The 12,990-nt window shown below is 44.0% G+C and overlaps 1 protein-coding gene across 4 annotated transcripts in view; it reads right to left on the bottom strand.

Moving 5' to 3' along the window:
• MYO1C (myosin IC) overlaps positions 1-12,990 on the bottom strand; it is a 53,278-nt gene that overhangs the window by 18,078 nt on the left and 22,210 nt on the right. For 2 of the 4 annotated variants that reach the window (XM_085240625.1, XM_085240626.1), the window contains 2 exons: positions 3,273-3,428; positions 2,537-2,652 (listed from right to left, as the gene is read on the bottom strand). In XM_085240625.1, the coding sequence (XP_085096751.1) occupies positions 2,537-2,652; positions 3,273-3,398 (242 nt within the window). In that variant the 5' untranslated portion in view covers positions 3,399-3,428. Of the gene's footprint in view, positions 1-2,525; positions 2,653-3,272; positions 3,429-11,671; positions 11,829-12,990 lie in introns of those variants that run through there. The other 2 variants (XM_085240624.1, XM_085240627.1) reach the window with 2 other exon arrangements.

The raw sequence follows: 12,990 nt of genomic DNA on the forward strand, positions 1-12,990 counted from the left end.
CCTGCATGCAACCATGGTTTATTGCTGCTGTCCCTGGATGCTTGCTTCTTCCTGTTTCTTTTTCTCTCTTACTTTCCTCCCCGGAGTAGATCAGACATGTTCTTCTACCAAGAATCACTCGTACTTTCTCAACACCAGAGAGCAGAAAGAAGGTTTGACAAACAGTGGTAGCATGATGGAAGGAGAGAGGAAAAGAAGGACCAGATGGAAGGAGAGAAGGTAAGAGAGGAAGGAGAGGAACATTAGCTCTTCAAAATGCACACATATAAGAAACTCCTCAATAATAACATTCTCAGCTGTCTTACACGCAGCTATCAAGCACATAACCTGCCTTCATATATTTACTAATCTTTTAATAATCATTGGGTTCTGACTTATTTTTTTAAACTCTCATGCTGTGAAATTAATTAAAAATGATCACACCAAAATAACATCCGTGGCATTCTCAAGTCTATTAATACTTGGTGCTAAGGCAACACCACCAAGCTACCTAGCAACACAAGTGCACACTTACCCCTATTAAACTCATCAACTCCTTGTCTTCCCATTCAAGTTCTGTCCCTGAACTATTTTGAAAGTCAGTTGAATAAATACAAATTTCATTTAGTTTGTAAGAACTGTCTCTAGGTTGCATATCTTCACTGCAGGTCTTCTGCTCACAGTCATGTGTACCTCCTACAGAATTCCTTTCACTCTGAGATGCTCACTGTCCCACTTGTAGCTGCCATCTCCAAACCCCACAGCAGGCTATAAATAGGGCAGGATGTGACACAGCACTCTGGGAAGTTTGCTGTGCTTCAAGGGATACATCTTCCCCTTTGAATGACTGCATGCGATACACTTCCCAGAAAACCCACTGCTCAGGCCAAACTATTTTGACACCAGGACAGCAGAGTATTTAATATAAACAGTGTAGTATTTCAGCTTTCTATGATTGGTTTAGAACAAGATATAGAAGAAGAAGACACCTGTAGTAGTGCAAAAGGAGATGCTCAGAGTACCACACCACTCAGAACATTTAAAAGGGTATTAATAATCCATTGATGAAATGACTTTTAATGGGATGACAGCAACAGCTGACAATGATTACTGCTTTTTCCAGTTGGAGCAGCGCTGGTATTTGGTATCACAGCTCTCAAGGGCTGTTACTTCCAAGCTGCAGATTTTACAGTTTCCCACAGGGTTACATCAAGGAAGAAGACAGCATCAGAAATTATCAGCTGCTCTGTGATTTCCATCACTGTGTGTAAAGCAGAGCTGCCTGGCCCTTCGTGTCACGCACTCCCACTGCCATCGCGCTCAGTCCTCTGCCTACTGCAGACAAAAATAAAGCTACAGACTCAACAATTATCCAAAATATTATCATCCAACGACAACAAAGCCCTGAAGAGTGCCCAGATCACAAGCCAAAGAGCTGTGTCTAGGCCAGGCCTCTGCCTGGAAGGCAGAATGGAAGGAAGCCCACACGGCAACAGCAATTTGCAAGAGTGCAGGGCAGAGTTAAGGCTCAGAGCACAGAAAAAAACGTACACCACTTAACACCCAGCTCATGGGGAGAACTTGGTTATTCAGGTTTAACTGCCTTCCATGTGGACCCACGAAAGAAGTCTGAAGCACTGTAAAAATCACAGTTTTATTGTAGCAAACACAGCTTCAAATGCTCAGACTTTCCCAAGAAATGGTGCGTCTCTCCCTCTCCGTGCCTGTAGCACATTCTGGTTTGCTTACTCTTCTGGATTATGTGCCAATAATAAGAAACAATCCAAACAGTTTGCTCAAAAATAATATCATTTACTCTTCCAAGATCTCAAAAGAAAAAAAAAAAAAAGCTCTCTCCAAAAAGTGCTCAGAGTTTGGCCCTTGGCACTGAAAGAAAGCATTTTGGAGCCAAATGTCCTCCGCTCCCAGTCATCTTTCTCTTTCAGTCTGACAAAAAAATCCAAATGCTTTCAAAAATAACTTTCAGTCCTCTTTTTTTTTTTTTTAAATATGGGAAATTGGGAATGCTCACCAGGCCAGACCATGTAAATAAATACATTCCTTGTTCCAACAGGCACATGGTATCTTAGCAACAGGGGAAATACCAGATAAATATTGGTCAGGCTGTAACATCAGAGGTAGGAAAGAAACTACCACATATATATACATACTCTTTCCCCTAATTAACCTCATGCTAAATGAGTGATATTGCAGCAGGGGAAACTCACAACCCGGACATGCAGACCCCAAGTAACCCTGGAACAATGAACTCCTGTCCTGCCAGGGCTGGGTAAGCAGCTCTGTTCCTCCAGCCAGGAAGGAACCACCTCCCTTTCCAAATACTGCTCTTGCAAAGGCAACTCATCCTCTTTGGAGAGGGAAACAGGAATAGAAAGAGCCATACGCCACACCCTTTAAAGGATCCCTCATATCCCTATGATTTTAGGGCTGTATCTGGGACAAGGAGAAGTCCTATTTGCTTGCTTTCACATGTCACTATTGCACATGCCTGCATGGGAATTACACAAACTGCACTGTTTACCCACAGGCCACTCACAGGTGGGGAGAAACTTCATAGAAGCTGACACCACGGTATCGCTCCATGTTCTGTTTGCTGTAGATTTCCAGTTCCTTGTACGGGTTAACTGACACCAGAACTGAGCCAATGTATGTCTGGAAAAGAGAACACAAAATAAAGAGGTTACATAAGGAGCAGTAGTGGGTTCTCTGGGAGCCCACAGAGTGGCTCTGAAGGCTCACATTGTTAACAAGGGCTGACTGCAGCAGAGCTCTGGGGATGCTGCTGAAGGCTTCCAGGGAGACCAAGGGTGCTGAAGAAGCAACGTCTGCACACAGCATGACACTGCAGGAGTTATGCTAGACACGTCATCCTTGCCAGACAAACAGCACCCATGAGTGGTTTTAGATCTTCTAACAAGTGAGAATACTGGGTTATTTTTCATATACTGCTTGGGATTGGGTTCAAGCCTGGCGTTAATGACAATCCACTATGGAGTGAACTCATGAAATGTGGCGTGCATTGGGTTTTCAGTGCTGGCAGGACCTGTAAACACCAGTAGACCTCAACAGGAGCACTGCAAATGAGTCCCTTACGTGCATTAACATGACACTCTTCAAGATTTCTGACACAAGCAATCATGGTCTATTAAAGCCTATTCCATCATCTCCAAATTCCTCCAACTACTGAACAAAGCTGTGCTACACCTTCTGTATTTGATTAAGCCACACCCAGGTCACACATGGACACTCTGGCTTCTGCTCCCGTTACTCACGTAGATCAGATTCTCCTTGAAGCGCTTGCGGAGATTTTCAATGAACGCTGCTTCGCTGGTGAAGTTCTCAAGCAGGACAAAATCCTGCACCCCGACGCGGTCGCGGGCTGTCAGGGCGCTTTCCATGGTCAATCGAACGCCGTTAGTCCCTGCTCCCTGCAAGAAAAAGCACAGCGAGGTTAGGAGAGCTGTGGTTTTGTTCTGCAGCTTGCTGAATCCATAAGAACGATTAAACACAATTGCTCACAGTCAACCTATAAGTAGGAGATCAGAATAACCCTAGTGCTGCTGAAAAATGTTAGTTCATGCATACTAATGCTTTATCAGTTAGTTTACAGTAATTGTTTTGATGGAAGAGAAGCCAACACTGGGGAGAAGTCGTTGCCAAATTTCCAATCACTTTAAATAAATGAATAAATCAAACAAGCATTTCATAAAGGGAATAAAACTAGGAGACTGAATTGTGCTCTCTCTTCTCTTCTTTCTCTCTCGTTTCTTAACAGGAAGTCATTTTGAGGTACGGAACCTTTTATGACTAACAGTGATTCATCTCATGAGCAAACAGCTTCACATTGCTGGTCAGCTGAGAAGCTTAGTGAGATCCCCAGTGGGAAATTCTGGGAAAATACAGAACTAAGAATAAAGGGCACTTCTGCATCCCATTCCACTGTTACGAATTGAGACTGTGACACTAACATCCATCCCATACATCAGGAAACTTCTATTCCCTGACACTCTTTTAAAGGTTACATTTTCAGTCTAATGTGGTTCAGACTCAGCCATCTTTGGGAAACATGGGTCTGCTGACCTCTTATTTCATTCAACCTCGCATATTAAAACAAGGGAGGAAATGTGCACCAAGTGACTCCGTCATTACTCGCAGGGAGAATTTCTACTACAGGCAATGAGATGCAGGGTACAAGGCAAAGACAAGAGACAACACAAATCAGAGACAAGATACAAGGTATAAAACAATTTGCCTCACATCTGCCTGCATTTCCTTATCATCTTCTTAAATCCTTCATACTTTGCAAACTTCCCACAGCAGGCACCCTTCTCTTCAGTCACTTCCCTACAGCATTGCAGAGTATCTGTTATATTCTGGGATATTCCCTCGCTGGCAGAAATGCCACCAGAGTTGTTCCTACACAGGCTCATGCACTAACAGCAATGTCCAGTCATCTTCTCCCAAAGCAGTTTTACACCCCAGGAACGCTGACCTGCTGCTAAAACACAGTCCTCCTCCTGCACAATGATGTGCATCATTTTTGCTGATTCACACTGCCAGGTATTTCCTTTCTGCTCTTTCTCAAGATACAACAGTGATCAGAGCACAGGGAGCCACGGCTTGCAGGGAAATAAAATAAAAGCGACTTTGGTCAGAAGAAAGTTGAGTTAAATAGTAATAAAGGAAAGACCCACTGAAGCATAAATTAGGGCCCAAAGGAGTGCAAATCCCCTCAGCTTGCATTTGCTTAGACTCACCTAGCAGTGGCAAAAAAAGTTTTTCCAACTTCTGCAAGTTCTAACTGGCTCCCTTCCTGAAAGCTCAGTGCCCGGGCATAAGTCACTGCATGAAACCAGCAGCTTTTGAAGAGAAAAACAAGCTCCTCCAAATTACCACTAGGAAATCTCAAATCCAGATCCACTCTAATGGCTCAAACATAAGAGAGAAACATAATTTCAATTTTCCTTTTTATTTTGTTTTTATTTGGTCTTAAGGTCTGATTTATAAGCTCTCAAAGATCAAGTTTAGGAGAATTCTGCAGGTACTGGCGTAGCAATCCTCCTCATATGTCCAGGCTTTCCAAACCAATTCCTCTGTGCCTTCAGCAAAGAGCTTTGCTGACTTTTTCTATCCTTTTTGCCAAGGTAAAGAGGAAAGGTGGTGAGATAGAGGACAACGTCGGCAAAAGAAAAACAACAAGCAAAATAGGGATAAACTACATACAAATAAACTCTGCCTAGAAATTAGAAGGCTTATATCATAGCCACGCCATTCTGGAGCAGCTTTTGGAAAAGGTGATGGGAACAAAGGTGGCAACAAAAGAAAAACCAGTAGTTTCCAAGTGGCTGAGCTTACGAACGCAGTTTTAAAACAGCTACCTCAAAAAAAAAAAAAAAAGAAAAGACTGAGGAGAAACTTCCACCCTCGCACAGTTAATCCAAGTTTATATAATTCTGAAGACTTCCACAGAAAACATCACTTAGCAGTTTCAGCAGCTCTTTCATCAGCCACTCCCCTGAGCTCAGGACAAACTGCTCCCAGCTGCACGCAGCCGAAGGAAGAAGCAATCTGTCCCACTTACAACACGGAGCGCTGCTGCAGCCGCCTCCTTTGGGACAGGCATTTAAGCCTAAGCAGCTTCCAGTTTGCTCCATGCTTTTTTCCTCTCACTGAAGTCCAATCTCTATCAGAGATCAGATACCCGCATTTTTCAGTCTGTTATAGAAAAAAAAAAAACAACCCACAAGGAAATGCAACTTTTTAGCTATATTTAAATGTGAACAGTTTAAAGTTGGGATCGTGGAAAGAGGGTAAATTTCAGATAGCACTGTACTTTCCCCAAGCCTAAATTCAATGCAAATGCAATAAGCCAGTCATAAACCACTGCTAAGCAACACATGCTCCTCTGTGCCACCACTTCAGCATTTTATTGCTTACATCCATGTCTACCACCAACTTGAAGTGTCCGCACCAACTATTTCACTACCAATAACTTCAACAGATGCAACGTTGAAGGAGGGGAAAATAAATTATTTCTAAAAATGGAAAGAGAACAGTATGCTGAAGGAAGAAAGTGGGCAAAAAAGATAGTATTTAGGGAAGAAAATAGTCACAAAGATGAGCATCTGTTCCTCCTGACCGATGAACGTGACAGTAAGGCAGTGGATAAATTAAATAGCTAAGATGTTAGTTATTTCATGTTAGTAGGCAGACATTAAATCTGGTGGCTGTAAATTAATGCTAGAGAACCCTGTCGAGGGGTTAAAAGAATATTTCAGTGAAGCTAATTGACTATTAGAGCAGCAACAGGACTGGCTCCTTTCAGCATCTCTGCAGCAAGACCTGTTTTTATATAGAGATTTATCTCTGCCAAAACACCTCCAGCTGACATTCTGTTCATTTAAAACATCCTCTGGCCTATGATCAGCTTGGACAGTTCTGAAAGCCCCGTGGCAGGGAGTAAATTATTTCTGATAATTAGGAGAATATGGACTGTGAGGGTCTGATAAGATCCTTTCTTGTGAAAAATCACTTTTGCTTGAAGCTGCTACGAGAGCCCAGTGGTGGATGAGCTGTTCTCACAGTGCCAAAGCAAACAAAAGGGGCTGTCCCACCTGCCCTCTGTGCAACTGCTTTAGCTTGAAGCACTGCAACTCACCCTGCAAAATGATAAGCAGGTAGTTTTCTATCAGCTTAGTGAGTTGAATCACTCTGCCATGGGATCAGGTGAGTGCCAGACTGATGGCTAGAAGGAAAGGGAGCACAGGTGCCCCTTGTAACAGTAACATATCATTGGGTCACCTCAACCACGTGCACTTTTAACATGCCTACAGGAATCAAAAGGATCAGGCTAAGGATCCCTACCTCTGTAGGACACACCGCAGCAATGCCTTACAGGGCCTCTCACACCCAGCATGGGCTGCAAGCAGGGAACTGCAAAAATCTGAGCCACCTTCACCTGATCTTAGTGCCCGTGGACTTAGGAGTGCCCGTGTCTTCTGACTGAAACTCACCCTTCACTAAAACCAGCTCCTGATGGTCACTCCTGCTTGAAGGAGTACAAACCGACTGCAGTCCTGCATTTCTTGAACCCACCCCGAGGTACAGCTCCAAGGGACTCATTCCCACACTATTCTAACCTACTTTTTGCTTTTAATCTCTTATCCAGAACCATCAGCACAACAGTGGCTCTCTGCCAGGAAAGGAAAAGCTGTCACTCCTGAATGGTGGGACCAAGCCAGTGCAATTACCAAAGCAGTGCAACTTCCACATGCCTTTTTCTTCCGTGCGATTACATTTTGGGAGCCACTTTCAGCTGATGTAAATTGGTGCTGCTCAATGCAGCCTGCAGAGCCAGGTTTATGTTGGCTGAGGTTCCAGCCTTCCTTTGTGTTCATACAAGAGTCAACAAGACCAGAAAATACCCTTACAAGCAGCTCCTCGGAGTACAAAAGCACTTGAGATTATAGCACTGAGTTCCCTACACTGAGTTAGTAAATTTCTGACTCGGTATTCTGAAGGTGTAAACAAATATTTTACTTTTAAACTATGTTAACTGCCAAAGTGTGGTAAAGACTTTCCTCTGCTTAGGACCTGGAGATCCAATACACCTTGAAAACAAAACCCAAGGCTTTCTGATCTCAGCACAACAAGTTCCAAAGCACTAGGGTGCTCAGAAATTTCCTTTTCTGAAGGAAGATGGAGGGCAACTCTTTGCCACCAGCACAGGAGATCAGGGCTGACATGAACTGAGCAAGTAACTCACATCACAGCTTCGTCCATGAGCTGTCTGTGGCAGTGCAGTGTGCAGTATCCCAACGTGTTGGAAGGAGTCTTTAATACCACAATTTCCTACCTCCATTTTCCCACAGGTGTATCTGAGTGGTCAGCACTGACACAGCAATTGCAGACCCAGAACTGCTGTCAGTGGCTCAGGCAGCTCTCCCTCCTCCTGGAGCATCCCTGAACGATTGGTGAGAAAACACCTGGAGCTCTCATAGTGAATGGTCCTACATGGAGCTTTATAATCATCTGATTTAGAACGAAATATCACACAACATAAATTGGATTTCTCCTTCTGAATCTAAAATGTATGTTTTAGTATTTTCCTCTGACAACGCACCGTTACAGATTAGCTACTAACCACTCAGCAGACTGGAAGACTTGCAGTGAGCTGCAGGAAGCTGGTGCATATGGAAAGAGGCATCTTTATCTCAGTATCAAGTGAAAGATGATTGATCTGTGGGTTCCAGAAATAGTTCCGAAGCCGGGAACGGAAGTACAGGCAAGAACCAAATTTAAGTGGGAAGGAAAACGCAGATTAGATTCTGGAAGACAATAAGAAGTCCAAACCAATAATGAACTTCTTGTGGGGAGGTGGCAGTTTAAACACATTTGTCTCTTGGATAGCATAACGTTCTTCAGCGTCGTTCCAGAGCTGCAGGAAGGAAAATAAAAAATCTCTGATTTCTACCGTACTGTACAGCCTGGGAAAGGGTTTGGACAGGGCATGGGCTAAACAGCAAAGCAGAATAAAATCAACTACTTTATCCAGGGCTTCAATTCCGGAGGTGCAGAATGGGAAAGCTCTTCTTCCCTGTCATACTGAGAAAGTGACTATGAAAACAACAAGTGGATCTGAGTCAAGGGATCTTAGTCAAACACTTTGGAAAAATCACGATGGTCAGATTGAACGAGATCAAAGCCAGATAAAAACACTGAGAACATGGAATAGTAGATATAAAGGGAACAATTTCAAGTTGCAAAAAAATTACTGTGTCAGCAGCTGCCACTCAAGGACCATTTATAGCAGAATCCTTTTTTTTTTTTTTTTTTTTTTTTTTTTTTTTTTAATTCTTGCTTCTTTTAGAGCAATACATCTCCAGCAAAGGAATGTCTGGAGTCGGGTGCACTTTGCCCATGCAAGAACTTGGTTCTCCCTCTCAGATGCTTCCCTCCTGATCCTAAAACACATCTTGAATGGATTTAACGATGAAATCCACTATGCGAGAAATTGTATTAAGGAGAGACAAATGCCACTTCCTTGCCTAATTCCTGTAAAGTATTTATTTTGAAGTCTTTCGTATTTTAAGTAGACACAAGCTGGAGTACATTAAAACTTGACATAATCAGAAATATAGGGGAAGCGAGCTTATTTTGCTCTCACCAAGATTTATGACATCTCTAGTAGCAAGCTGCCTAGAAGCTAGAAGTCCTGCCTCCCCTTCCCTAAGCTACACTTAATCTCCCACCCTAAAATGCAAAGGAGAATGGGAAATGTGAGCAATGCAATCATACTGTGTGCATATTTTAAGTATCTATTAAATGCATGTAGGTCACAGGGAGATAGAACTGTGAAAGTAAAATTCATTCCATTGAAAAACAATAATGCAGGGTGTGGATGTTGCTGCAGTTAATTACCACTCCTAATATATCAATCAATGGCATTTGACACTTGCAATATTTAGATAGTGGAAATCTATCTAAGGAGCCCAAATGTAAATTAGAAATGCAAATAACAACTAACTGTAGACCAAAGGGAGCCACGGAGATTTGCACGAGAAGCAGGAAATGTTGTTTGTTCGATATTTAAACATATTTTCCAGATGATGCACTTTTGGGATGGAGGAAGAAAGACTGGAAATAGAGGACCAATTATTATTGAAAAGAAAACTTTTAAAGGTCTAATTTGAAGGAAAGAAAGAAATGCTTACCCTAAGAAGGGATGCTCGTATTTCCATCAACAAGCTCAATATAAAATAGTGGTAAGAAAAATGAGTGAGGCAAAGCAGGAACACGACCAAGGCTGGAAATGTGAATAAACTGAATTCCTGTATTGAAGGAAGGACGTTTTTGCTCCTGAACAGGTGACATAAGCTGTTGCTAGTCAATAGACATTCCTGATTTCAGTATATGTAGCAGTGCTACCTGTGAGCTCAGGTCCTGCAGAAGCTTCGGAAGACAAACAGATGGCATAAAGAGCAAACATTGGAATCTCTGCCCTTCCACGACACTTCCAGAGAAGTTCTGCCACCACTTCTACATCAGACAGAGCAGGTGAGAAGGAAACAGAAACTCAAACACTGGCCCACAGATAAGCATCACAGCTTGGAGTTGTTCCCAGCCTGCAGCAATGGGGTGCTGACCTCGTGGCCCCATTCCCTGCTCTTTGGTAACTGCTGTTGTAGTCCTCTCTAAATGCACACATTCTTTCTTCTCTCTTGCATATTTGTACACGGCGTGACTCACTGTTATTCTTGGTGCACTCTGCCTTTCCCCACACTAGAGATTCCCACCTTCTGCTCTGGATTCCACACGCCCCACACAACCATTTCAGACCATTATGTCCTTTCAAAGACAGTAAAACTTTCCAACCAGGGCAAGCTGCAGTGCATTCCCCGTGCATGTGAAGGGCACTTCCACACCCACACGTTCTCTTGGAAAATATCAAACCACCACCCTAGACAACATCACTGCTATCACCTTAAAAAATCACCCTTTTTCTATGTCTGTTGCTGGACACAGGTTGGCTGCCTCCTACAGTCCCCTGTGCCAAGAGGAAGACAACCACAATCCTTAGGCACAGCATAATCCATCTACAAATGCACCGTGCTGCTGGGAGAGGCAGGCAGGTCCTCCACAAGCTTCCCTTCAGCACTGAGAGAGTTCCTCAGGCAGCGCTCAGCATCAGATGGACTTTTTGGGAAAAGATGCAAGGATCCGCAGGTTGAGCAATTATGGGATACTCTGGCCCCAGTTCAACAGTTGGAGAATTGTTTAAACCTAGAGACATGTTGTTTTCAGTCCTTCTCCTCCCAAATTTGCTAGCTTTACCAATTAAAGCTTTGGACATTCTTATCCAGACAAAACCCCACAACCACTTTTTCGTTCTTTTTAATAATGTTAAATTCTAGACCTTGGCATCTTCCAGGGTCAGTGAATTCTGTGGCACAACTATGCACTGTATGAAAGTAATCTTTGCAGCTATTTGACAGCTTTTAACCAAATGGAATGCCCCTGTTCCTATGTTACTGCCCAGAGAACAGGAGCTTGCAGTCTGCCCTGCCTGTCACACTACTGCGTGTGTTACATTTCCTCCTCCCTTATTCATCTTTTCCACGTAACAATCCTAATTTCCTCCATCTTTTGCCACACTTTTCAAAGCTCTGGGTAGCTCTGCTGTGCTGCACACAAACTCAGGCTTCCTGGCTGCTACTAAAACACAAAGTTTTGCTGAAATAAATACATCCCGGAGGGACTGAGTGGCAGTGAGTCCTTCAGCAGGTATTTCCTGCCATTCCCTGTGGCAGTGGTCACGGGCACAGTCCCTGGGTAGGACACAATTTGTGCCCACCACCACGGTGGGCAGGCTCGTGCCCCCTCCACCCAAGCAAAAGCTCCACCCTTTCTTCTCCCCTAACACAGCATGCCGCTAAGCCCTCGCTTTTCAAACTCCCACCTTCACTGTTGCCTCAAAACATTTCTCTTCTGTGCCATCCCGACCACTTGCAAGTAACTTTCCCACTACCGTGCATTTCACAAAGTAGGCTCAAACATTTCACTCTCCTGCTGAAACCTTCTAAACTTATTTCCCTTAGACAGAGGCTAGACAAGAAGGAGAAGCGCACGCCTGAAACCTGCACAAATATCAAAGCAGTAAAATAAATCTTACCGCGCCTCTGTACTTCATTTCTGACTCCTTCCAGCTCTCACAGTGCTTTCAGAGCTTTGGTTTACGCCGCTGCATAAAGCAGGAATCTGAGGACAAGTTCCCTCTTCTGTCAGTTGCCTTTTTTTTTTTTTCTTTTAATGACATTTTCGGTGCAGTCAGAACTCCTTCCCTCCCACCAGCTCCTACTGGAGCATCCCAGAGAGGGCGTTTTACAAGGGAAGGGAGGGGAATTCTCCTCCCCTCGCTACGAGGGGACACACAGCACACATGGGGAGAGGCAGTCGGAGGGAAAAGAAGTCAGCTGTCCTCTGCCTTCAGCCTGCACCTGGGTCCCTGCAGCCCAATGGGGGAAAAACGGAAAGAAAAGTAATCACAGGCGATGGAAAAACTGGTGTGCAGCCCAATAAGCCAAACCACAGCAAACAGGACAGGAAGCCATGTGCTCCACTACGGTGATTCCTTTCTGCTCTGAAACAGCAGCAGCTGTATCAAGAGGGCTCCCCACATCCACTCCAGACTCACCCCAACCACAGCAGAACCTCCTGGGCAATTATAGTGCAATTATAATTCCGCTTGTCATCATTCTCTCAGCAAATCACAGGAGCACAAAGAGTCCACGGGTAACACAGTTTGCCTTGTCTGTCTTTGGACTCAGTATATTTGCTCAGCAATATTTATTCCCAAGCATTTGCAGACACCCACTCTCAGAACACCCACTTTCTATGGAAGCTCTCATCACCAAGTAACCAGCAGTGCCACGTAGAACCCTTCCTTACAGAGCACAGTGAAGCCCCTGTTGCCCTTAGTCACCCTGCACTGCAATCACAAGTGGCACATTTCCCTGCCCTGCAGGTCATCAGGGTTTGGTCTCGCATAAAAAATTACTGGCCATTGCTACACTGAGGCTGTGGAAACCACCAGTGCCCTGAGATGAGGGCATTCTGACAGTAATCAAAATGTATATTTGCCTTTGCATATGCATTAGGTGGAAGTGAAAAGCCAAGAGGCAATGGACACAAGCTGAGGGCAGGGAAATTCCAAGGAGATATTATGACTTTTTTTTTCCCCCCCCACTATAAGAGCCATCAAATACTGGAATAGAGGCCCCCGAAAGTTGTGAAACTCCATCCTTGGAAATACCCGAGATTCAATCAGACAAGGGCTGAGAAATCTGATGTAAATCAGCCCTGCCTTGAAGCAGGGTTGCACCAGGGATTCCCACAGGTCCTTCCCAATCCAAACTACTCAGTGGTTCTGTTATTTTGCTCCTCAGTGGTCTAAGCTATCCAGCTGCCTAGCGGGCAGACAGACTCCTGCAC

Source organism: Meleagris gallopavo, chromosome 21, assembly GCF_905368555.1.
Source record: "Meleagris gallopavo chromosome 21, MGAL_WU_HG_1.1, whole genome shotgun sequence".
NCBI lineage: Eukaryota > Metazoa > Chordata > Aves > Galliformes > Phasianidae > Meleagris > Meleagris gallopavo.